The 26,535-nt window shown below is 40.9% G+C and overlaps 1 protein-coding gene across 1 annotated transcript in view; it reads left to right on the plus strand.

Annotated features, from left to right (window-relative positions):
- MBOAT2 (membrane bound O-acyltransferase domain containing 2) overlaps window positions 1-26,535 on the plus strand; it is a 125,856-nt gene that overhangs the window by 34,470 nt on the left and 64,851 nt on the right. Inside the window, exons 2-3 of the mRNA XM_041756859.1 lie at window positions 13,646-13,791; window positions 19,226-19,303. Of these exons, the coding sequence (XP_041612793.1) occupies window positions 13,646-13,791; window positions 19,226-19,303 (224 nt within the window). The remainder of the gene's footprint in view (window positions 1-13,645; window positions 13,792-19,225; window positions 19,304-26,535) is intronic.

Here is a 26,535-nt window from a genome sequence, read left to right on the forward strand (position 1 = left end):
CTGACTGAGCCGCCCTGGCATTCCTATATTGGTGTATTCAGAGTGACATTTAAACCCTAAGCAAAAAGCTTTTGTTGGAAGTTATTTTTTTTTGCTCACATTCCCCCAATCATTAGAAAATTTGAGGTGTTTTAAATTAGTGAGTCTAATGCTTTGCTCCTTAGTCTATATTGAACTCTTCCTCTTCTTATTTGTATAGTCATGATATATTTTGCTAAGTGACATTGGACCTGATGTTCACCTGCTACACCAGAAGGCATCAAATTTTGTTATGTTTTCTGGTAGACTATTTCAGTTACAGTTTGGAAAACTGGGTTTATGTAATAGCTTTTCAGTCTGAGAACAATAATTTATGAACGGGAATGGTATTTAATATTTAGGACTAATAAGGTTATTAGCTAAGTTTTATAAAGAAAAGGAGAAATCTATTGAAATTTGTTTTGAGATGTTGTATATGTCAGTACTATTGAGATATTATATAACTATTGACTTTAATTTGAACATTTAAAAGCCACTAGTGTTGAGAGTGCATAGAAAGTTCTATTTCCCCACTCTGAGAATGGAACCATTTAAAATAAGGACTGAACTCTCTTTTTAACCTGTTCTCCAAAGAAAATATCATTCTAAGCTAAACTTTGTTTCTTCAATTTTTTTTCCTCCACTTATATTTCCTTAGAACTTTTTTTTTTGTGTATAAACATTTGGAATTTTATTTAAAAAAATCACAACCATGAACATTGTTACAGTTAGAGGCCCTCTTGGTTCTCCACAATGATACTGAACATGCTCACAAGGGGTTCCCATTGTTTAGTCTTTAGTTAATTCTTAGAACTTTGTATTTAGAATTATTTTTAATGACTTGTAACATTTCTGGTAGGTGTCAGAGTAGGTAATAAATTCCTAAGCAGTATTCTGTTTTCTAAAATTTAGTTAAAGCATCAGTTTGTGACTTTAAGAAAGCTGTATATTGGTGTCATAGGATTCAGAAATTGTCATACCAGAATCAGAGAAATACCTGTTTTTCTCTATTTGAGTAGTGTCTAAATGATTTGGACAAAGTTGGTAAAAAGACTGGAAAGCTGTTCTGCAAATAGCATTTGTTGAGTTTCTGTGGCTTATTGTGGAAAGGAGTTTGTGCGTCTTCAAAGGGGTTATCCTTGTGGAAAGCTAATGAGGCTTATTTTATGTCTTTCTAGAAGACACGAAATAGGCCAATTCTTTCAAACAAAAGTTTGTTTACTGTGTACCAGATTCTGTGCCCCCTGGAGGAGCGTAGAGATGGACGTGGAGAAGCGCACACAATAGGCACGCACACCGAGTGTGTGTGGGTCCTGGGGGCGCCACAGAGGGTGCTCGCCTTGGCCCAGGTCGGGACAGAGACCAGCATGCAAGGAGGACTTCTCAGATGAAGAGTTTGGATCTCGGTCAGGAAGAACTTTTGAAAAGTTAGTAGTTTCCAATGATGGAACAAACTGGCTTGTGAAGCAGTGAGCGTCCTGTCTCTGAAAGTCCGAAGATGGATGACTGACCCTATACACTATAGGAAACACTATATGGCCTGAGGGTAGGACTAGCTGGTCTTTTAGGACACTTGTAATTTTAAGATTTCTGTGGGTTTAAACATCCATAATAACCTTGAGGTACAGATATACACTTAACAATTTACTGCTCTCAATTTCATGCCTTGCCTTCCTAATTTAATTGCATCTGTAAAAGGACATTTTGAATTTCTTTCTTGGGGCAGACTCACTTGGACAGATATAGCTATAGTTTTTCATTTTACTTCTTTAATTGTGAAATGTAATGCCCCAGTGTAGGCAAGTGTATGCAACACGACAAAGTGTGGTGGAGCCTGCTGAGCAGGAGTCAGTGTTTCCCCTGTCCTGGCACACAGCCCGACCCCATGGCCCAGGCGGCCTTGCAGTGTGGCTGCGGTGGGGGGCCTCCACCACCAGCTCTGCCCACAGCCATCTGTGTCCCATTTCCCAGCAGGAGCTCTTTAGAAGCAAGTCGGCCTTGTCCACCCTCTCCTGTTTCCCTTCCCATGGCTGTGATGAGGTTCTGGATAATGACCTCACAGAACGGAGGGAGCCAGGACCCCTGGAATCACCCGCCTAGGAGGGCTGCCCACAGCCAGGAGAACCCGCCTCACACCCAGTTTTGTTGGAGCCATTACATATTTTTGTGGGCCTGTTTATGACAGCACTGAATGTCGTCACCATAGCTCACACATAAAGTTGAACAGAAAATGAAATAGTGAGGATCTCTGTAACCACCATGGGAAAGAAATAGAATATGACCACCCTGTGTGTTCCTCATTATAACCTGATCCCTCCCTCCATAGTTATCACTTTAGTGGCTTCAGGATGATCACTTCATGCTCTTCTTCATAGCTTTACCACTCATGCAGCCATCTCCCACCCATGGGGGTTGTTGCTTGTGTTTTGGAACTATTTATGAATGCATGTTTTTATGTTTTTTGTTTACCTCTGAATGAGATCAAGAGATGTGTGGTTTCTTTTGCACAGCATTGTGTGTTGAATTTAATCCATATGTTGTGAAAAAATCTATGATTCTTTCATTTTCATTGTTCTGTGTAGTCTTCTATTGTATGAATATACCACAATATATTTAGCCATTTTACTGGTTATTATTATTATTTTTTAATAGTGAGAGCGAGCACAAGCGGAGGGGGAGAAGTAGAGGGGAAGGGAGAGAAAAGAATCTTACTCTCCACGCCCAGCATGGAGCCTGACTTGAGGCTGGATCTCATGACCATGAGATCATGACGTGAGATGAAGTCAAGAGTCGGATGCTTAACAGATGAGCCACCCAGGCACCCCTAATGGGCTTTGAGTTTTTCTAGCATTTGGCTTGGGAGCCATGCTGTTTTGAATATCCTTGCACATGTCTCCTGGTCCCCATTCTATACCTCTTAAGTAGTGAAGTGGCTGAGTCATAGGGTATGAGTAGTTTCAGTCCTGTAAGAGAATATAGTTGTTTTCCAAAGTAGTTGTGTTAGCATTGTATGAGATCTCACTGTCCACACTGCAGTCTATGCTTGGTGTTGTCAGACTTTAAAATTTTGGCAAATCTGGTGGGTATCTAATCGTATCTTATATGGATTTCATTTGTATTATTTCCTAAAGATTTAAAAAGTGTTTTTTTTGTTTGTTTGGTTGGTTTGTTTTTGTTTTTTTTTCTCTTTATTGTCTTGCCTGTGGGGCCCATCCTGTCTACTTGGATTTGAGATTGGTTGATGAGGACATGTTTCCCACACATAGCTGCACACAAGTTTTGCCTAGGGAATTAAAAAAAAATTCAGGTCCTGGTTTAGGCTGGGGGAATAAAAATTCTGGGGCCAGTATCCAAGAATCCATCTCTAACTGGCTCTCTGGGTGATGATTACACAGCTGGACTTAACACAGGTAGATTTGAGCATAGGGCCAATGACACTAATGTTTGTTTTGTCTGTGGGGCCTTGAGAACCCTTTGTTTCTTGGCCCCAGGCTGTGTGCCCACTCCCCACCGCACCAGTGGGAGGTCTCCCAAAGCCTGGCTGTTTACCTTGGAAGACACTGACTGAGAAGGTAAATGTACTATCTAAAAGCCACTTATACTATAGAAGAGAACATAAAAACATTTTTGTATTCCTTTGATAAGGGATATTGAGGTAGCAATTGATACTTTGGGCCATTTTGTTAATATGTTGAGGATCGTACTCCTCGAGTTTTACATTTGAATTGCCTTGAGATTTATGTTTTTTTACTCTAAACTTAAGTTTTTTAAAAAATTCTATTTCTACTCTAAAATAAGTCAATTGTTGGCCTATAGAGTGCTTAGTTCGATGTAGTGATCATTGACAAAGTGTTGTTGGGCACATGTGGCAGTTTAAGAATATATTTTTTCATAGGAGGAACATTTTTAAGCTTTTAAAATAAAGTGTATCAGAAACAAATGTTGGTGAGGATGTGGAGAAAGAGGGGAACCCTCTTGCACTGTTGGTGGGAATGCAAACTGGTGCAGCCCCTCTGGAAAACAGTATGGGGGTTCCTCAGAAAGTTAAAGATAGAACTATACTACAGTCCAGTAATCAAACCACGGGGTATTTAGCCAAAGAATACAAAAATACTAATTTGAAAAGATATATGTGCTCCCATGTATATTGCTGCCAAACCTATGGAAGCAGCTCAGGTGTCCATCAATTGACAAAAGAGTAAAGAAGATGTGTGTGGAATATTACTCAACCATAAGAAAGAATGAAATCTTGCCATTTCAACAGGGGCATAGAGGGCATAATGGTAAGTGAGATAAGTCAGAGAAAGATAAATAGCATATGATTTCACTCATATGTGGAATTGAAGAAACTAAACAAATGAACAAAGAAAAAGACAGACCAAAAAGCAGACTCTTGACTGTTGACTCTTGACCACCACTAACAAACTGGTGGTTACCAGAGGGAAGGTGGGTGATACAGATGATGGGGATTAGGAGTGCATTTACCATGATGAGCACTGAGTAATCTATAGAATTGATGAATCCTTATGTTGTACACTTGAAATTAATGTGACGCTATATATTAAGGAATTTAAATAAAAAATAAAATATATCAAATTTGCCAGTTGCTGTCCAATAAAAATACAATGTGATACACAGATGTTAACTATACATATAACTTTAAATTTTCTAGTAGACACATTGAGAAGGTGAAAAGGAACAGGTGAAATTAATGCTCATATTTTATTTAGTATGTTTAAAATATTTCAATATGTAATATAATATTTAATAAGGCATTTTAAATTTCTTTTTCATACTATGTCATTGAAGTCTGGTGTGTTTTTGACATCTCGATTTCTAGTAGCCACGTGTAAGTGCTCACATGTAGCTGGTGAGCTCCTATTTGACAGCACAGAAAATTGACAGTTCAGAAAATTGCACAGTGATAGGTGTATAACTTGATGCATTTTGAACACCTCCAGAATTCCCTCCTCCTGTTCCAGGAAAGGGAGGAAATTTGAAGCATAGCATTTTCTTAGTTACACGTTAAAGTGTAGGCACCCGTGGTAAAAATGAGAAAATGGTAGGATCAGGTTCAACTTTGGAACTAAAAGAAAAAAGCCTAAGACAGAGCCACAAGCTCTGGATCCCAAATCTTCCCTGCTTGCTGTTTCTTTTAAAGTAATGATAACATTGATCTCCCATGAATATTGTGAGGGTAACTTAGGTTTTGTGAATCGTGGTAACGTTTATTATACAGCATCAGAAAACGTTAGTGCTGGGTTAAGATATTTGATTTAAGTAGTAATAGACACAGAAGTGTTTTAACACCTTAAAAGCAGAAAATTCAGAGTCCTGGGTTTGATTTCATTCAGTGATCACACTCGAACTGTTTTCTGCTTCTTTTTAAAAAACTAACTCCCAAAGTAGATGGATATGTGTCCATGTATTCATGAAATAAATAGTTGTATGTGTAGTGCAGGAAAGAAAGGCTAAAAATGGTGGGGGGTGGACAGAGTGGGCGAGGGGGCGTGGGAGGAACAGGCTTCCAGGCATGGAATGGATAAGCCCCAGGGATAACAGACACGGCACTGTCTGGGAGGAGAGAGTAGCTGCACTGGTGCATAGAGCATAGTGTGTAAGCTTGTGGAACAGTGACATCAGTGTTGCACACCTGAAACTGCTGTAACACTGTGTGTCAACCATACTCCAAAACAAAACACATTTTACATCGATTGGCTTGGCAAAAATTACAAGTCTGACGGTAGCAAGGATCGCCAAGAATATGGGGCAGTGGAACTAGAATTTAAGTGTAAGAAAGATGCAGATCCTTTGAGTGTCTGGGTAGCTCAGTCGGTGAAGCCTTCAGCTCAGATCATGATCTCTGGGTCCTGGGATCAAGTCCTGCATGGGGCTCCCTGCTCGGCGGGGAGTCTGCTTCTCCCTCTCCCTCTGCTCCCCGCTCAGGCTCTCTCTCTCTCTCTCTCTCTCAAATAAATAAAATCTTAAAAAAATTTTTTAAACATTCGTAGCAACACAATATGTAAATCGTGGTAGAAGTATGAAGATACTTGTGAGAGTGCTCCACCTGAAGGCTGGTAGTTATTCTTGGCGGGAGAAATGGAGGGAATAGAATCAGAAAGGGGTTTGCAGAGGGGGCTTCACTGTACATTGGTATTGGAAATACTGGGGTGTTTCAAGTCCATTTCTTCTCCATTACCTCCTTCTTGGGGGTGACAGGTCTGACCGTCAATGCCTGGCTCTGTGCACGTGCATAGGGAAGCAGAGCAGCATGCGGTGAGCAGCCCAGACCTGCATCCCCAGGGTGGTCCTCAGGGTCACACGGACACGGCCTGTGGCTGGAGCATACCTGCTGTTTGTTGAGCACTTACACTTAGGGAAGTGTGGCACTCACGAATAGATGGTGTGGAGGCCGTGCTGATGTCTAGCACACCGTGGGTGCATCGTCAGTTCGTAATCAGTACAGCACACGTGTGTGTAAGGACTGACTGTATATGTAGTTTGGATCTTTCTCCCGTTCTGCAGCTTGTGCTTCTCCCTCACGAGAACATCTTGGTGATCTTGCACATCAAAACATACAGATCTCTGCAATTCTTTTAACCACATTTTAAAAAACATACAGATCTCTGCAATTCTTTTAACCACATTTTAAAAATCCACATTTAAAAGTTTCTTTCTGAGAATTATTTCTTTTCCCTTTTTAAAAAAGATTTTATTTATTTTGGAGGGAGGGAGGGAGGGAGGGAGAGAGAAGGAGAAGGACAAGCAGACTCTGAGTTTGAGCCCAGAGCCTGACTCTGGGCTTGATCCCACGACCTCGAGATCATGACTGAGCTGAAATCAAGAGTTGGACGCTCAGCCAACTGAGCCACCCAGACACCCCTCTTTTCCCACTTTTTAAAAAAAATTTTTATTTATTTATGATAGTCACAGAGAGAGAGAGAGAGAGAGGCAGAGACATAGGCAGAGGGAGAAGCAGGTCCATGCACCGGGAGCCCGATGTGGGATTCGATCCCGGGTCTCCAGGATCGCGCCCTGGGCCAAAGGCAGGCTCCAAACTGCTGCGCCACCCAGGGATCCCCTCTTTTCCCACTTTTTAAAAAAGGTTTTATTTGTTTATTTTGAGAGAGAGCACTGGTATGTGAGAGAGAGCAGGAGCAGAGGGTGGGGCAGAGGGAGAGGGAGACGCAGACTCAGAGTGCGGGGCACCCAGTGCAGGACTCTATCCCAGGACCCTGGGATCATGACCTGAGCTGAAGGCAGATAACTGAGCCACCCAGGCGCCCCTTAGCATTTTTTAAATTATGTTTTTCCTATTGACTTTCAGTTCTCTCTGAATTTTGAATATTAAAACCCTTTGTTATATATCTCATGTATGTATTTTTTCTTCCAGATTGTTATTTATTATTTTTATGTTCTTTTGTGTAGGTTTTGACTTTTGTGTAGCAAATTTGTTTATTATGTAAAATTAACATTTATTGTTTATATTATATAATAAGCTTATATAATCTCTTACATTCTTGTCTAGGACATGCACAGTTTTAGTTATCATAGCAAGTCAGGATAAACTAGATTATGCTGTGGTGACAACCATCTCTAAATCTCACAGGCTTAGAACAACAAAGGTCTGTCTTGCTACTTGTCTAATTACCAGTTGGCAGGGGGGCTTTGCTCAGTTTCTGGAACATTGCAGATGGAAAGACAACTCTGGAGCTTCTTGCTCTAGTAATTAAGAGGTGACACACATCACTCTGCTCACAGCTCACTGGCCGTGGCTCGTGATGACAGGGAGTCAGGAAATTCATTCTTCCCTCTGCCCAGAAAGAAAGGAGAAGCAGCTGTGGGTGAGGAGCATTAATGACCACCATGTATGGATAATTCATCTGGAATTTGTTTTAAGTGTAGGAGGCAGTACATTGGTTTCTTCATCTCTAAAAGAGTAGAGCACATCTTAGAGGGTTTGTATGAGAATTACGTAGGTAATTTTAAAGGGCTTGAAATGATTGTGTTAGTTTGGGTCCTTGAAGAGTAGATGCTGGGGAGCAGTTAGATGAGATCTACCTGGCGCAGTGCTGGAATGCTGGAAGGGCCTGAAGAGATGGGAGAGCCAGCCGCCTGCGGGTCTGAGTCGTGCAGAGGGGGGTCTGCGAAGCCAGTCTCCTGTGTCCTAGAAATGGGCCTGGCTTCTTTTCCTCCCTCACCCACTGACTGGGAGGCCCCTGGAAATGGGGCCTTGGTGGGCCCTGGTGACAGGTGTCAAGGGCTTAGCAAGGAATCATTGGTCAGGTGGAGACCTGAGAGGTGCATCCTCACACCTGGGCCACAGTAAAAATGCAGGCAAGTGTCAGCACAGAGCTTAGGAAATGGGAGTGTGACTTCAGTTTTTCCCGAAGAGGAGTCCTTTACCCTAGTTACATTAATTGTAGAGCTTTCTTTCTACTGATGGGAGATGCACCATCTATTTAATGACGTCCTGGTGATGGGCACTGTTCATGTCTGTTGTAAACATTAGTGCTACAGTGAACCCTCTTGTATAAACAACCCATGGTGTGTTTGTGCCACTTGATCTGGGATCGTGTTGTGGACGTTGAATTTCGGAGTCAAAAGTAGTACAGCTTAAGTTTTGATGATTGTTGTCAGACTTCCTCTGGAGAGCCTCACCAAGTTACACGATGCCAGCAGTGAAGAGCACCAGCCTCCCCGCCCCTCAGCCCAGGCTTCGTGCCTCCCTGACAGCGTATCTGCAGGGCTTTACTTGGGACTGAAAGAAACGATTTTTCAGATCTTTTTTTTTTTTTTTTTTTTTATTCATGATAGAGAGAGAGAGAGAGAGAGAGATCAGAGGCACAGGCACAGGGAGAAGCAGGCTCCATGCACCGGGAGCCTGACGTGGGATTCGATCCCGGGTCTCCAGGATCGCGCCCTGGGCCAAAGGCAGGCGCCAAACCGCTGCGCCACCCAGGGATCCCGATTTTTCAGATCTTTATTGGATACTGACATTTGTAAGTGTTCATGCTTTTTGCTTAATTTTCTATTCAATAGTTCAGTTTTCTTGTGGATATGTAGAAGTTCTTTGTTAAGTAAATGACTCATTTTTTAAAATCATATGTTCTGCAAATATTTTCCCACTTTTCCTTTGACTTTTTTTTTGCGTTTTGCCGTACATAATTGAAAAATCTTTATATGGTAAGATCTACTAGTCTTTTCTTTCAGAATGTCTATATCTTTGAAATAGCTTTTAAACTACTTCAATACTTTTCCTCCCAGTTTTATTGAGATATAAGTGTAAGGTATACAACATAATGACTTGGTATATGGCATATTGTGAAATGATCAAGAAGTTAGTTACCATCCAACACTTCCCATGCTTAAATCTCTCCGTAGCTGTGGATTCTGAGTTGTGGTGTATCTTTGGGCAGAGGTGAATTCTGAGCCTCCTATGTCATTCTCTTGGGCCCTTTTCTCCCTAAATGCGCTTACAAGTTTATTTTTGGATATTCAGCATTTCTTTGAATGTCCTTAAAAAATAGTTAATCTTGTTGCTATTACTTTGGAGTGTCATAAATTATTGAGTAGTTGGCTTTTAACCTGAGTCCTGAGACAACTAACTTAATTGTGAGATCAAGCCACGTCATTTGGTGTTGAAGAAAATACTTCTCTTACCAGCTCATGTAAAAATGCTCCTTAAAGAGCATCCTCTGATATGTCTACAACTGTTGCTTTTATAAGGACTTTTTTGTGCAACTTTTCAAAAAAAAGCCTTCTTTTGTATAAAATGAAGTATTTTACCAGTAAGTCTTAAATTAGCTTAAGGTTTCCCAGTCTTCTTTCTCCCTTCCTCTATGTGCCTACCCTTCCACCCATCCCCCTCAACTCCCAAATTACTGGCGGCAGGTTCTTTGAAGGCACATCATGTCATATGTACATATTTTCAACAGAACAGTTTTGCAAAAAGATCATTAAGTTTCTTAGTCAAAATTTCTTTCCATCTAAAAGAAAGCTTGTAGAAAGGGTTGACCCATAACAAGGCAAAACGAATGCACATGAACTCCACATAGGATCTTTTATATTGTGTTTATTAGCAACAGGAAGTGGCCAGTTTGATGTTTTGTTAAATAGGATGACAGTATTTTGCAGATAGCATTGTTCCTAAAAGTCTTGCTTGTAGGAATCAAGTTTGACCTTCAGACATACTCTGGAAGTAGAGAGGAAGCCATTGAACAGCCTAGAACTGGTCGGACTTGGATTTGAGTCTGGGGTACCACCTGTTACTATAAGTGACCTGGAATTGGTTGAGTAAAATGGAGATATGGCACCTTGTCCTGGGGAGTAAACGAGATAAGCAATGTCAGGTGTCCAGCACGTGATGGATCTCCAGACATTGTAGGCATGGTCCTTCTTTCTTGCTCTCTGTCCCTCTCCAGTAATCATTGGCCTCCCCAGCCCTACCCTACCCAAGAAAGAATGACCAAGATATGGGTTTCAGTTTGGCAAAATTTTGACTTTAAGACCTTTCTAAACTGTTATTTGAATGTTAGGGTATGTATTTTTCTAGTTTTTTCTATGTAAGGTAGTAGTGTGGACTTCTGTGTCTGGATGACCTATAGCTTCTTTTCTGAATACGAATTCTGCTGCTCCCTGTTCCTGGAGTTCATGGCTTTGTCTGACCAATTCCTTATCCTCCCAGGCCTAGACACAAGGCTCAAACACTGGCTATGCCTTGGGGATGCTTCCCTAGGTCCAGGGGATGGTGTGCTCCTCCTCTGACTTCCTGGGTCTGAGCCTTAGCGCTTAAACTGTACTCTGGTTCTGTGTCTATGACTCACTCTTTTGGTTCTTTTGGGATAGGACCACATCTCATGCATCTTTGTATCTCCTGCAGTTATTCTGGCCGTTAGTGGATAATTTATGAATTATTCTTAAGCTGTGTTATCTTAGGTCACCTAAGCATTAAGACTTACTTTCCTTATCTATAAAATGTGGCTTTCTGCTCTGGACATTTCCCCCACCTTGTCCTTTCTTACCATGCTACCATTTATTAATGACTTGTTGCCCTTCACATTCCCTCATCCCCTCATCTCGTGATCATACCTGACAGTGTACTGGCCTGAGCATCGTTTGAATTGATTCCCTCTTTGTGCCCCTGCAACTGCAGGCTCCTTTCTCAGGGGGGCTGATATAGCAGCCTCTTGTCTGTTCTGCTCCTGCCTTTGCAGAAGCAGAGGGTGGACCACATCACCATCACTTTTTTATTTTAAAAACTTCTGGTGGTTTTTCAGTACTTACGGGCTCAACTGTCAACACCTCAACTGTCAACACCTCAGCCTGACCTGATGTGCAAAGCCCTCACTTTCCAAGCCCACCCCCTCATCCTAACCCCCTCCTGGGATTCCCCATTGTGCTCATTTGCATTTTCATTTCTCAGTGGTTCTTTCACATTATTTTTGTTTGTTTGGTGGTGGTGGTGGGTTTTCTTTCTTTTCTCTTCTTTTCTTTTCTTTTCTTTCGTCATTTATTTAAAACACACTTTCCCTAATTTTCCAACACTATTTGTTCTCACACCTTGAGAATTATCAAGACCTGTGGTTGTTTTCTTCTTTTTTGTTTTTTATATCAACTTTTGGGTTTACCCTTAAAGAATTTGATTCAGAGTCTGGAGTGAGACCTGATTTCATTTTCTTTATCTGCAAGATGACACTGTTGAAATGGGTGTTTTACAAAGGTAGAACATTCTGTATATCAGTGGCCCTATAATGCTTCTATAATAATTATCACACTTTGTCTTATGTTGGACACTAATGAAAAGAGAAAGGGAGGAGAGAGAGGAGGAGGGAGGGAGAAACTCCTCAGATGGTTGTGGGTATCTGCTATGATTAGGAACTCATGTCAGCTGCCTTGTGACATTCACTCTTTTATACTCCTTCCTTTGGTGCCCTGTTTTTGTTGTTGTTGTTTTGTTTTAAAATATTTATTTATTTGGGAGAGAGAGAGAACATGAGCCAGGGAAGATGCAGAGGGAGAAGCAGACTCCCCACTGAGCAGGGAGCCTGACGTGGGGCTCGATCCCAGCACCCCAGGGTCATGACCTGAGCTGAAGGTAGATGCTTAACCCACTGAGTCACCCAGGCGCCCTGGTGCCCTGTTTTTAAAAACACTTTCTCATATAACCTCTAAAAAGATGTTTTAATAATTGAGTTGAGGTTCCTTGTGTACCTATTTGCTTTTTTCATTAGATTCTAGAGTTACCCAGGGCTAGCACGGGACTTGCATATTTTTCAGTTTCCTATGCCCTGCCCATAGTAGATGCTTTATAAATTTTTGGTGAATTCAAGGATATTTGAAAGGAAGTTTTTAAACTGTAAGAAGCTTTGCAGATGTGAGTAGTATTTATATAGAAAATATCCATTTTCCCTATGTATTTCCTTTTTGCTTAAGAAAGTATTGTTAGGACCTTTTAGTAGGGAAAAAGTGCTTAGAACCTGTTGGAATGACAATTTGCTTGTAGTGAGTCTGTTTCAAAGAACAATGGTCTCTTAGACAAAGTACAACAATGTTCAACTGTGTTTCTCCTTGTAATGCAAGAAAAAGCACATAGTTGTCTGTGTCTTTAGGCAGAGATATCTCTATGGAACTATGGCAGCATCTACATGTAGATCGTGTGATTTGTTCATAATTGAGGCCCCGGAAACAGTGATTTTGTTGTTGTTTTGTGTGTGTGTGTGTGTGTTTTTTTTTTACAAGTTCCTAATGTCAGATGGATTTTTTTCTTTTATTTGGATTTTTAAGACATTTTCCTTAATCATCTCCGAGAATATATTTCATAAGAAAGAAATGGAGATTCTGCTTGAGTCTTTAAATCCCATAAATAGCTTCTCACTCTTAGCCTTTTATGCCCCATTTTGCCAGGGCAGAAGTATTAGACTGTTGCCAGCCTGAACCTCATTCCGCAGTTAAGACCAACATCACTGCGAGTTATGAAGAAAATTAAAAGCTGATACTGGTGCACTTGAGGGTGCATGTTTTTCCTTGCTGCTTCCTGAAGGCTCCTTCCTCTCTTGTCATACATCCATTTGCTTCCTGAACCAGTGCTTGAGATCATCCAGAGCAGAGGCAGCTGGTCCCTGCTCTTCCTCTGGTGGTTCTAGACCAGCTCCCATGTTGACACCCTCTGCCAGGAGTGGCTGTGAAATGGGGTTCCCAAATGGAAGACCCTCAGGGATCGTGACTAGATCTTGACCCAGGGGATTTTTGGAGAAACCCAGCCATTCTTTTCTACCAGTTATAGGATTGCCTGTGTCATTAAGACCAGTTTCTCTTTCCCTTAAGCCACAGGGTTCCCTGTGCTGTTTCTGTGTCTGCACCCCCATGTCCTTCAGATTGTCCCAGGTGGTCCTCTAGACCTTCCTATGCTGGGTGCCCCCAGCATGCACCAGCCCATCTCCTAGAACTTGGAGCTGTCATTCCCGTGAAGGCCCTAAGTTTTGGTTTTGTGTTGGTTTCTCTTATAAACTCGGAAGATCTTCATTTTATATAGCCGTGGCTTGTTTGTCCTGAGAATTTAAATGTGACGTCAAATGAAAAATTCAAGTCTGTATTGCTAATTTGAAATTTCAATTTTTCTTTACAGGTCAACTTTGTAGTGTGCCAACTCTTTGCCTTGCTAGCAGCCATTTGGTTTCGAACTTATCTACATTCAAGCAAAACTAGCTCTTTTATAAGACATGTCGTTGCTACCCTTTTGGGCCTTTATCTTGCACTTTTTTGCTTTGGATGGTAAGTAATTATTTTGATGATATTTAAATGAAGACTTTGGAGGTCTTTGTGATTCAATGTGCACAAGGATACATTAGATGGGGTTTTGTTCTTATACTTACATGCAAAGTTTTCTATTTTTATTTTTAATAGAAAAAAAAGTGTGGAGAATAAACTCAATCTCTTCAGTTTGGGCTCGGAGGGCAGTTTACTATTTATAATGTCTGAAACAGGACAGATGAAGAAGAGACATACAGACATTTTCTTCTGTCACGAGTAGTTCTTTTTCACCCATTTTGCACATCTTTGAAGCCAAGACAAATAAACCACTTAAAAGAGTATTTTTCTTTCTGTGCAAGTGGCTTTTAAGAGTCCGGTGAAGCCCAGTAGTAGAACTCTATTACCAGTTTTAAATTTCTGCTGTGTGCAAAAGGGATTGGCTGGTTGGTTCTGGTGGGGAAGAATCATTTATGATGGAAAGTTTTTAAGTACGACCCTTGACCCTCCAGGTGTGTGTGTGTTACCTTCAGGTTGCTCCCTCCTTACTTGCCAGGGCTTCCCTGAGAGCTTTAAACACAGAAACACCCCACTTCTGTTTGTTCCAGGTGACTAGTCGCAACAGAGGAAAATCAGAAGAGCGCCCAGTCTTGGCGAAGCAGCAGAGACTGAGTGGAAGGGCTTCTTTGTCATCTCTTCTGAATTTTCCTTTTTAAGTGAGAGCTTAGGCTGCTTGCTCCTTTGCTGTATCGTTAACACGCTCACAGATAAGGCTTTGTAGGTCTGCTCTTCTGTAGACTCTTGTTTGAGATGAAAATTCCCCGAGAGGGGAGAAAGCGCTCACTTGATCTGCGCTTTAGTAGTTTTCGCCGTGGGGTGTGGAATCCGCGGGACTTTGAGAATGCCTCTGTGTTTGCGCTTAGGATGGTTTTTTTTTTTTTTTTTTTCCTTATTCTGGCGAGGGTTGGAATATACTGGTATTTCTTAATCTAATGTTTGCCTCTGGCAATTGCAAATGTTTCCTAGAAACAAATGAAAATCACTCAGGGATAATTTATTCAGCCTCTACCATATTGCCATGTGGCCAGTCCTCTGAAAGGCACTGCCAGTTGTAGGTATGGGTGTAGTCCTGAGATTTAGAGATGGTCTCTTCATTCCCACATACAGTCTTTTCTGCTTCCTTGATGACATCAGATTTGTAGCATCAAACTTTTTGTAGTTTTCTTGGATGGTTCTATTTGAATTTCTCATAAGTCATGCCATGGGGTTAGAGTGTGTGTGTGTGTGTGTGTGTGTGTGTGTGTGTGTGTGTGTATACTTTTATAATGAAATTTTTCAAATGCAGACAAACAGAGAAAAATAAACCCTTATATACCCATTACCTAGCTTCAACAGTTTTTAAAATTCCACCATTTTTATTTGTTCCCTAACTTATTTTTCTGGATTAATTAAAATTATATCCCAGTCTACATATTTCACCCATACATGCTCCAGTACTTAGGGGACACATTTTTTGTTTTTTTTTTTAAATGTATTTTTTAAGGATTGATTTACTTATTTGAGAGAGAGTGCCTGAGCATGCACACATGTGAGGAGGGGAAGGAGCAGAGGGAAAGAAAATCTTCAAGTGGACTCCTTGCTGAGCATGGAGCCCAACGTGGGGCTTGATCCCAGGACCCCGAGATCATGACCTGAGCCGAAATCAAGAGTTGGACACTTAACTGAATGAGCCACCCAGGGGTCCCTGGGGGACACATTTTAAAGAGGGGTTGGGGAAGGCTTTAGTTCAGAATGGCCAGCCCCAGGGACACCATTCACACCATGGTCAGTGTAAACAGAACACTGTAAACAGTGTAGAGAATTGAAATGTAAGTAGTCTCCTTTGCAGTCATGCAACTTGGAGCAGTATGAAGGTGAGCATGCTCTCTTCCTTTAGGGGTTTGTCCTGAGGAGATGTTTTCTTGCTGTGAAGCCTCCTCAGGTACTGTATACACAGAACCACGAGGAACCTGACCTTATATAATCCTTAGTATTTCAAATCATATGATAACTCTATTTTTAAAAATAGAGTTCTCTGGGTTTTTTTTTTTTTTGGTGTTTTGTTTTTCTTGAAGAAGAAATGTTTTATATTTCTTCCTTTGGGAAGATAAATTTTTTTTACTTCTCTGTACCAGGTCTCAGTAACTTTTTGCTAATTGGAATGAGTAGAGGAAGTAGAGTATCCTTTCAATTTGCAGTGTAGCACTTTGATTTTTTAGGCTCAAAGGCAGTCATATCTGCTATTGATTTTGATAACTTCTCTTTTGGAAGACATATGTTAGTAGTACTCGGAATAGAATTGATCATTATACCTACTATATTTTATATTATATTATTTATTTTTTATATTTATTTATATTTATATATATTATTTATATTATTTATATTATACCTACTATATTTGGTCTCAGCTTTTTTTTTTTTAGAACTATCATCTGCAAGTTTGTTTTGATTGAGATTTTCCATATACTTTTAATTATTTATTTAACTATCTTTGATTACTGTGAAGGCTAGTGTAGTAGAGCTGGAACTCTGAAGTCAGACCCCTATTCTGCTCTGGGCACCTTGGTCAGGTCGCTCTGTTACTCTGGACATGGCATTCAAACCCTTTTGGCTTTACCTTTATTGTGTGTGAAAGGGAATCTGTGATCATGGTGAGATCTGAAAGGTTTAATACCAGAGAGGAGTGTAGCACCATGGCCAGCTCACGGTGAACCTGGAAGGTAACCCAGGGGCAAGACCATTGTTGTCATTATCTGTTATTACCATTGTCCAGTTGGCTGTCCAGATTGAAAATTTTATGTTTATCCAATTACTCTTTTAGTGTTTGTCACATAGTATTTTTTTTAAAGATTTTATTTATTTATTTGAGAGAGGGCATGAGTTGGGAGGGGGGGATGGGAAAGGCAGAGGGAGAGGGAGAAGCAGACTCCTTGCTATGCAGAGAACCTGATGCAGGGCTGGATCCCAGGACCCCAGGATCATGACCTGAACCGAAGGCAGATGCTTAACCAATTGAGCCCCCCAGGTGCCCCTGTCACACGGTATTAAAATGTAGTCTGTTGTTTGTGTGTCTTCACCTCTAGACTGGATGTTCTCTGAGGACAGAGACCTTGTTATGTTGACTCTTTATTCCTACTGTGCAGGACAATGCCTGCCAGACAGCACACACACAGACACACACACATGCACAGATCAGTTGAATAATCGGAGAGGTGTTACTCAACCTTTTTAAAACTTGTATTCTTTTTTACTAAACATTTTTTATTTATTACCTGTATTTAGTGTGATTTGAAATTCAAAATAAGACGTGTTATCTAAAAACAAACTGAAGTTTCGAGATAAAGGATCGCTTTGTTCTCAAAGTCGAGCTGCTTGAGAGGCGTGATGTGTGATGTGTGATGCATGATGCGTGATGTGTGATGTGCAGTGTGTGAGTCCCGCCCGCCCGCCCCTTGAGGAGTCAGCCAGTGGGTGAGTTGCCCAGAGAGAAACTAGTTGAGTTTTAATGTCAGGGTACTAACGAAGTACGTGACTTTTAGTACTTAGTTTCCTCCACTGTAAAATGATGAGGATTGGATTATAGACTTTGAAGATACCTCCTATCTTGAATTTCTCCTTCACTAAAAATACTTAATAGTTGAGTGCTTACTGTGTGCCAGTTACCCGAGTCAGCACCTTGTACACATGATCTCTTAAGCCTGAAAAATACTAAGTGGCTCCTCTGTATTTATTATGCTCCTTTTACTGAGAGCAAGTGGAGTGGCTGCATGTGGGGGATTATGAAGTAAGTCACCAGTGCCGTAAATGAGTGGAAAAGCAACTTGAGGCTTGTTGTGGAGGTCGATGACACAGAGATACACGCCCATCTGCTTCATATGGACAGACTTGTGCTGTCACAGTAACGAAGCCTGGTACAACAACAGAAGGCTGGCCAAGCATGATGATGCACCCTAGAAGATGAGCATGTCATCTGAACGGTGATGCCAGGGGAGTGGGCATTTTCAGGCAATAGAAGGAACCATGGTTTCATTTGAGAAATAAAACTCTTAGCTTGTAAAATTGTTGTATGTCCCCCATGTTCCAAGGAAATTTCCTCATGCAAAAGGAAAAAAAATTTTCCCAAGGGTCCTCAAATAAATTTTCTTAAGACTAGTATCTTGAAAGAGTTCAACTCCCAATTAATAAAGCCCTTAATAGTATGTGGCAATCCTCTTCAGCATTTCCACATTAAATCTTAGTGAATTGTTAATGCTGGCCACAGATGGGAGGTGGATAATTAATTAGAAAAGTATGTGTTTTAATCATGTTTTTAAAGCTTCCTTCTGTTCCAGTTTGTACGCATATACGTTCACCTGCTTTCTCATGACTTGCTAGTTACGGTGGTATCACAGGCCAGCGTTGTGTTCCCATGTGTTCTGTGTGTTAGAGGGGGGGCAGACAGACAGACATACTCTGTTCAGGGGGATAAATAGGTTCCTTCTGCAGTCCTCCCTTGGAGCCTGCTTCTGATTTATAATATTTCTATGGGAAGATTTATTCAAAAGTTTAACTATTTCCACACTGGAGATGCCCATTATTCTTTAATGATTAGGTTAAAAAGCAATTTTTATCACAGGTTAAGATCCTTATTTATATTTTAATCGGTGTACAATGGTTTGAAAATTTTTTCATAAATTATTCATGCCATCAAAGGGAAAGAAAATAGTGAGTTCATGTTCTCATGTATGCATCACCTCAGGGATAGTTTGGCTTGAGTTTGAAACCAGGGATCTTAGTCATGTTTGCCTGAATTTTGTGAAAGGAAGGGGTAAGTTAGTTCTCTCACTTAATGGTGGGTTTCCACGTTGGGACATTCTGTGTTACCTCAGCCAGAATCTTTTATAGATGGATGACTGGAGATGATGGGTTAGAAGATCATTTAATTTGAGCCGTCATGTTTTCAGAGTAGATTTGGGTGTAACTGGTTTTTAGTAGGTACTAATATTTGGTCCTTTTTGTTGCTTTGTGAGAAACTGTTTTAGGTACTTGGGAAAACAAATAACTAATGTTCTGTCAGGATTATTCTGAAATCCAGATTTATTGCTCCTTTTCATCATTGTGCCTTGAGTTATGGAAAAAGCTGTAATCCTTGAGCCACATAACCCCACAATGCTTTCACGTAGCTAGGAGATGTGGAATGCCAGGGCACCGAGTGTGCCTTGATGGGGTTTCATTTTATGTTTCCAGCTCTTCTGGGACTTGCGATAGAGGAGTCCCTCTAAGATGTTCACAGAATTTTGGGCTGCAGAAGTTAGATTCCTTACTTTTTACCTGAGTATGTTCTGTGTGATACATAAGCACTTTGTAGCCTCAGTAGTTTCAACCTAATGTTTGTGAATGGGTGCCCCCCTTCTAACAGCGCTCTTACTTTTTGTAGGTATGCCTTACATTTTCTTGTACAAAGTGGAATTTCCTACTGTATCATGATCGTAATAGGAGTGGAGAACATGCACAAGTAAGTGTTCCTCTTTATTCACATATCCATATGTATTTCACTATAATAGTATTAGGTCAAAATGCATTTCTATTACATTAAAAATTATTCTGAGTTGTGATAATTTTCTCAGGAAAAGCTGTCATAAATTACTTAAAGCAGGCTTTCCCAGTCTCAGCACTGTTGACATCTTAGGCCGGATAATTCTTAGATGTGGGGGCTGTCCTCTGCACCTTGGCCTTCACCCACTAGGTGCTGGTAGCAGCCCCCATCCCCAAGTTATGACAACTGTGAACGTTTCCAGATATATTCAAATGTCCCTTGGGAGGCAAAACAGCATCCATGTTGAGTTTTTTGTTGTTTTTTCTGAATATAATGCACTGTCTAGGAGTTCTCATTAAGCATCTATTGAATGAATGAATGAATGAATGAGTGAACAAATGAATGATACTATGACTTCTGTTTGACATGAAGCTCTTTCCTGGTAGTCTCCTAAAGCTCTTGCTTCTGGGCCACAGCCTCTGCCTCCTTGAGCGTCCCTGAGTTCCATCTCGGGGCTGCCATTCCAGTAGCCCGTCTCCTCCTCTACCTGCAGCAAAGTCCCAGACCTAATTATTGAACCTGGACACCTATGCTGGGCTTGACCTCAATCTCAGTCCCCAGAGAGAGTGGAATGGGGGTGGGGCAGAAAGGATGGGAATGAGAGAATGGGTGTAGGCTGTAGAAGAGGAGGGGGAGTAGAAATGTATTTTGGGCTTACTCCTGGAATTAGGAAGACATTGTCCCTGGAGAAGGCAGCACAGTGTGGCTTGGCTCTGTGCTGTTCCGATGTGCAAAATAAGCCTTTGTGGACGGGCGTGGGAACCTAAGCACCCTTCATGTCAGTGTTTTGTTTTCTGACTTTTCTATGGGAAAACTTGTTTTGGGTTCTAAAAATTCTCAGACTTCTGGAACACAGCACAAAGGAACTGCCATTATTTAAATACAAACAGCAGAAATGTGGGATGGTCAAGCAGAAGGAGTAGAAAAGCCCGTTAACCTAGAGAAGTTAAGCTGAAGTATTTTCTTTACAAGTTGGCAAGTAATTTTCAGCAAAACAGGTGATGTAAAGAAAAAATGTAAGAGGTGTAGGTAATGGGTTGCCAAGCTGTGGATGGGGTTATATTGTAGAAGAAGTAGGAAAGTAGTGTATTGCCTAGCCTCCCCAGCAATTTGAACAAACATTTCTTGTGTGCCACAGTGTTTCCAGAAATCTAAGGGTAACGGACATGTGGTCCTCTGAAATGTACTGTTGGGTTGGAGATATTTCTTAGTTGATGCTGGGATCCCATGACAGGTACCGGGACATATTCTGTCTCAGCAAGATGCTTATTACTTGAACTACTGTCCACACGGTGATGAGGGTTAGAAAAAAAGAATATACTCAGGGCTGGGGAAGCATAAAGGACGGATGACTAGCTGGGAAAGTAGGAATACCCAGGCTGTCCATGTATCAGCCATTTACTGTCTGTCCAGTAGAAGAACCCATTTGGGAACAGAGTACAGGTATTTGGTTTTTTGTAGGAATTAAGCTAAAGCATATTTTTAATAATTGAGAAATCTTGACATATACTTACCCCACATGCCTCCTTTATTGATGATGAAGTTGAACAGCAGGCTAGGTCATGGATAAAGATCGAACACAGACTCTGCCTTCTACTGGGTGGCCTTGGTGGTTGACTGGATGAGTACAGGTTGGGAGTCTGTATATATGGGTTTGGATTCAGACTCTGCTAAATTCTCATTAGCTTTGGGACCTTAAGCTTAGTCACTTAAACTTTTTGGGTCTAACTTGGATTAAACCAGTGCCGCAGCTAAGGAGCATGTGCCTACCTGCTTCATACTCCCGGCGTCCACGGATGCTCCTGTTTGCACACAGGGTTCAGCTAGAAGAAGAGGTGTTCACATTCTGGATGAGATGCTTTCCGAGGTCATTCTTAGTTACACATATTTTGCTGGGTTTTTTTTCCCCTCCTGATGTCACGTCAGAGCTCATTGTAGGCACCCTGGCCTCTATGGACTGTAATTCATCTTTTCTTCCCAGGATGTGAACTCCTTGGCAGGGATCTTTAACTTATTTTTTAATCACATGGTTGAGCATCCAGATGATAGAAGCTCTCAGTAGGTGAGGTTATCTCTTCTGATTATTCTCTGCCTCTTGCTTTTGAGTATTTTTTGTCATGTTTTTGGTTATGGTATTTCCAAACATTATATTCATTCCTGCCATCGGCTTTGAATGGCATGCTTGATGGGTTGACTTGCAGCTCTGTTCGTGTTTCCTGTTCACTTCCTCCTCCTTCTTCCCAGTAGAGTGGAAGCCCTGGGGGCTGGGGCGTTGGTGCTGGGGCAAGAGAGAATGCAGGTGTAGCTGACCTGGCCCTGATCTCTGTCCTGGATGACCCCAGGAGCTAGTAGCACAGGTTCGTATTCACATAGTATCTGCGGGCTCTAACGAGACTCCTACCATATGGATTCTTGGATAAAAATGGCATTAGGAACTGCCTGAACTCTACGAGGAAGGAGCGATGATCTCGGAGATGCCATCTGGCAGGCAGAAGCCTCAAGTCACTTGAAAATTTGTCCTCATGAAGTTAATTAGCAGCGGGTAGTGGCTCAGTGGGAACTCTGTGGGGAAAATATTAACTTGAGTGAGGACAATCTCATGCTCCCATGAGAGGGAATAAAGTGTAGCAGGAAGGAAACTGGACTCTTAGATTTTTTTTTTCCTTTATGCTCTCTGTGGACCATGTTTGAAAGCCTTGCAGAGCTTTGGGATAAAGGTGCAGACCCTTTTGGTATTGCTCTGCCAAAAGTCGAATTTTGGTTGGAAAACCGTAATTCTAAAATCCATTTTTTATGTTATTTTTATAACAGTTAGTGCTTCAGTGATGATTCTGTATTCACTGCGCAAAGCACACGCATTGGCACCTCCTTTGGAGGTGAGTACAGTCGACCCGTTCCACAGGGAAACAAAGCTTAGGAAGCGATGGATCTAGGATTGGAACTAGTGTGTCTGCCTTTACCCAGGGCCCAAGCTTTTTGCCTCTGCATTAGATTACTTCTAAGCCCTAAGCATCATGATTATGAGAATGTGTCATTAAAAAAAATACCCTAAATTGATGGAGAAAAAGTAATGAGAGCTACCAGGGTCCCCAACAAAGGCAGAGGTTTGTATGCGGTTATCATTCTTTCTTAGAACAAAGATGCAGATATCTTTATCCAAAAAGATGCAGTGACCATGTGGCATATTGTGCTTAGGATCTAAGGTTTTTAAATATTCTCAATTCTAAGAAGGAGGAAAACCTGTTACATAGTGATAGGTACCAGGATGTCCAGGTTCCATTGGATTTATGAAAATTCTTTTTTTTTTTTTTTTGATTTATGAAAATTCTTGAGGACACAGCATCATTGCATAAAATCCTACGCTCAGGAAAGGGTGTGATTCAGTTTCCTTTATACTATTTGGTCAGTTATAGTATCTCTTTTGGAGATACTTGATTTCTAAGTTTTATTTCTAATTGTATACTGGATCTTTCTGGTAAGGAGGAGGATTCAATTATCCTTGAGCAAATGAGGGAAGCTTTTTTTCCTTAGGATTAAGCAGAGGTTTTTATACAAAGTAGAGGGATTATATCAATGCAGCGATGCTAATAAGACGAACACACATCTCTTGGTAAATAAAGGCCTTACTCTGGGCGATGCTGCTCATCTGAATGTGTTAGAATAAAGAGAAATTTGCACAGATTACTTGTGTAGTGAGGTTCTACTGCGGTAGGTCTGTCTAAAAATGTTGGAGTGAAAGCTAATACCCCAGATTAATCACCTAAAAGACAAAATTGGGTTTTGGAGATACTATCCAATTAAGCAGTAGATTCTTTTGACGATAACGAGTCATACATTATTTAAAAATAACTGGACAGTTGTGATAATTAAAAATAAGAGTACCTTCCATTGGAAAAGTGTAAGGATGCATCTTGTGGTTTTAGGTACTGCTGGAAACTAATTTTACTTTTACATTAAGATATTCATCCTTGCCAGAATGTTGAAAGAAAAATTAAAAACTCGCATAACCATCTGTTAGGATGACGAGCAAAATCATTCAGTTATATGTCATAACACATGCCACTTACATAAAATATGTGATCCTTGTCGAAGTTTTGTGAGAATAAAAGCTTTTGTGACTTTTTTTTTCTTTTTAACTCTTGAGTAAGAGGTGGGAAAATGGTTTTGGAAGATTGGGGCCTGCTAACTGATGGTGTACCGCTATGCAACTATGAGCACATGTGTGAGTTTTGTCTTCACAGTGTAAGAAACAGTATGACCTACGAGGGAGCAATTGGACTTTGGCATTTAAATGATGGAGTGACTTCTAGGTCCCAGTCACTCTGTGGAGGGCTTTTTACAAATATCCCAATTAACTGTCTACACAGGCCTGCTGAGGAGGTGTTCCTTATATACAGACCAGGAAACTGAGGTACCAGAGGTCAGTTCACTGGAACACAGTCACAAAGCTAGTAACTGTCAGGCCTGGAAGTCCATGAAATTCGTGTGTGTTGTTAGGTTATTTACCAACATTCCTTTCAAGATTTCTGTCGCTGTTTTTAGTTGGAGAAACAAAAGATTTTCACGGTTTACCAGACAGCATACAAATTCTAGTTGTTTTTTGGAAGCATAACAAGCATGGTTGAGACATTGTGTCATGACGGGCTTTTTCTTAGTCTTCCTCCAGTAGAATGAAATGTTGGGATCTTTTTAAAAGGCTCTAAGCTTTAAATAAGTATCCAGATAACAGTGATTTTAATCTCTAATACCTCTCCCATTCTTTAAACTTGTTCGGACTTTTATAAGTGCTATACCTTAGGTCAATGTTTATTAAAATGCATAATAAATACAGATTCTGAAATGCTGTTTTAATGTCAATTGACAAAAAAATAGAATTTAAAAATATTTTCAGATAAATTAATTTATGTAAGGAAAAAAGTACTGACCTCCTCCTATTTGTTGCTAGCTTATTAAATAATTCACATTTACAACAGTTTTGGAAAGATGGAGGGTAATAGAGGACCTACCTGTTAACCCAGAAAATGGCCAGGCATTTTGGTCAAAGTGTATGACAGCAAGTGAGCCCAGCGTCTGTTTTTCACTGTGAAAACTGAGCTTTTGCTTAAACTTAATGAAGAAAGAGATGGCATTACATATCTTTTTCTGACCCAAAATTAACCTTGTGGGTATTACAAAGGATGTGCCTTTAGCATGACGTGTCTTGGGAAGAAGACAGTATCAGGATGGTCTTCGCGCTATTTGCCTTTCAGAGTTTTGGAAAATCTTGTATGGAACTCAGGTTGTTGGAACAGTTTCCTTTTAAAACTCCAGTGATTAGAGAGCTATCACTTAAATTACTATGCAAAACCTTTTTTCTTAAACATGAGAGCATTAAACTGTTTGGAAAACAGACTTAAAGGATTGCAAATAAAATCCAGGGGGCACCTGGGTGGTTCAGTGGTTGAGCATCTGCCTTCAGCTCAGGGTGTGATTCCCAGGGTCCTGGGATCGGGTCCTGCATTGGGGTTCTCACAGGGAGCCTGCTTCTCCCTCTGACTGTGTCTCTGCCTCTCTCTGTGTCTCTCATGAATAAATAAATAAAATCTTAAAAAAAAAAAAAAAGAAAGACAATAAAATCCAATGAAAGAGAAGGATAAAAGTAAAGTGAATGGAGTAAAATCCCTGAAGGACAACAGAACATTAATCATTAAAAAATTACTGGTAATAGCTAAATTACTATTAATAGCTAACATTTATTAAATCCAGATTCTATGTCAGATACACATTAAATGCTGAAGTGAATTCCCATATGTTCCTCAGGACCACCCTGGCTAGAAGACCGTTCTCTCAGCTTCATGGTTGAGAGAACAGAGACTCAGAGCCACACACCTGCCCCAGGTCTATACAGCTGGTCCGAAGCAGGCTCAGAGTTTGAAACCCATGTGCCTGGCTGCTGAACTCGGCTCCTCCCTCACTGTATCAATGAGTGGGTTTTCTATGGGAAACAATCAGTGTCCCATCCTTTTATTTCAGGGTTGTTTTCCTTCGTTGTTAATTGGTGTGTCTGCAAGTCATGTAATTTAATCTTAGCTTGAACACTGTATTGGGAAACTAAAGCTTCTAATTCTTGGGTTTTTTAAAATTTTGTTTTGAGATTTATTTATTTGAGAGAGAGAGAGGAGAGAGAGAGAGAGAGAGAATACATACGCACATGCATGAGTGGGAGGGGGAGAGGGAGAGGGAGAGAGACTCTCAAGCAGACTCCATGCTGAGCACGCAGCCCCATGCAGGGCTTGCTCTCACAACCTGAGCCCAAACCAAGAGTCAGAACTGACCTCGTGCCCCCCAGGCACCCCTGTGGGGTTAGTTTCTTAATTTCCCTGTGCTTCATTTGATGGCTTCTGTAAGTAAATCACTTTTCTTACCCCCCAGTACCTAACAGAACATACCTTTAATTAGCAATATGTTTTCTATGGCAGTAATTGTCAGCTCTTGGGAATAAAGGGAGGTTATACCAGAATGTAGAGGAATGAGGTCATGGTTCTGATCTATCGCACCCCTCCACCTCCACCAAACAATGAAACAAAAAGAGTGCCAACAGAATTTGACAACTGATTTAATTTGTATGTCTGCTGGCGTGAGGCAGCCGTTCTCTCCCCTACCCCTAATGCTTTTTCCATCTTGGGGTTTATTTGGCTGCTCTTCTTCATCTCTGAGTCACCTCTGTCTGTCCTCCTCTGTCTAGACCAGTAGTTTGTGGAGTGTGGTCCAGAGACCCCTGGGAGTCCCTGAGATCGTCCTAGGGTATAGAAAGGTCAAAACTATCTTCTTAATGACATTTAGATGTTTTTTTGCCTTTTTCATTTTCATTCTCTCAGGGGTAGGCGGTGGGGCTTCCTCCGGAGGCTCCGCGCTGTGGGACGTTGCAGTAGAGCATTTGTACTTCAGACGTTAAGGACACTCACACAGGTGTAAAACACTGCCATTCTTCTTATTAATCTTTTTGGAAAATATATTTAGAAAATATATTTTTTTAAAGTTTTCTTTTTTTTAAATTTTTAAATTTATTTATGATAGTCACAGAGAGAGAGAGAGAGAGAGAGAGAGAGAGGCACAGACACAGGCAGAGGGAGAAGCAGGCTCCATGCACCGGGAGCCCGACATGGGATTCG

Source organism: Vulpes lagopus, chromosome 5 (assembly GCF_018345385.1).
Source record: "Vulpes lagopus strain Blue_001 chromosome 5, ASM1834538v1, whole genome shotgun sequence".
NCBI lineage: Eukaryota > Metazoa > Chordata > Mammalia > Carnivora > Canidae > Vulpes > Vulpes lagopus.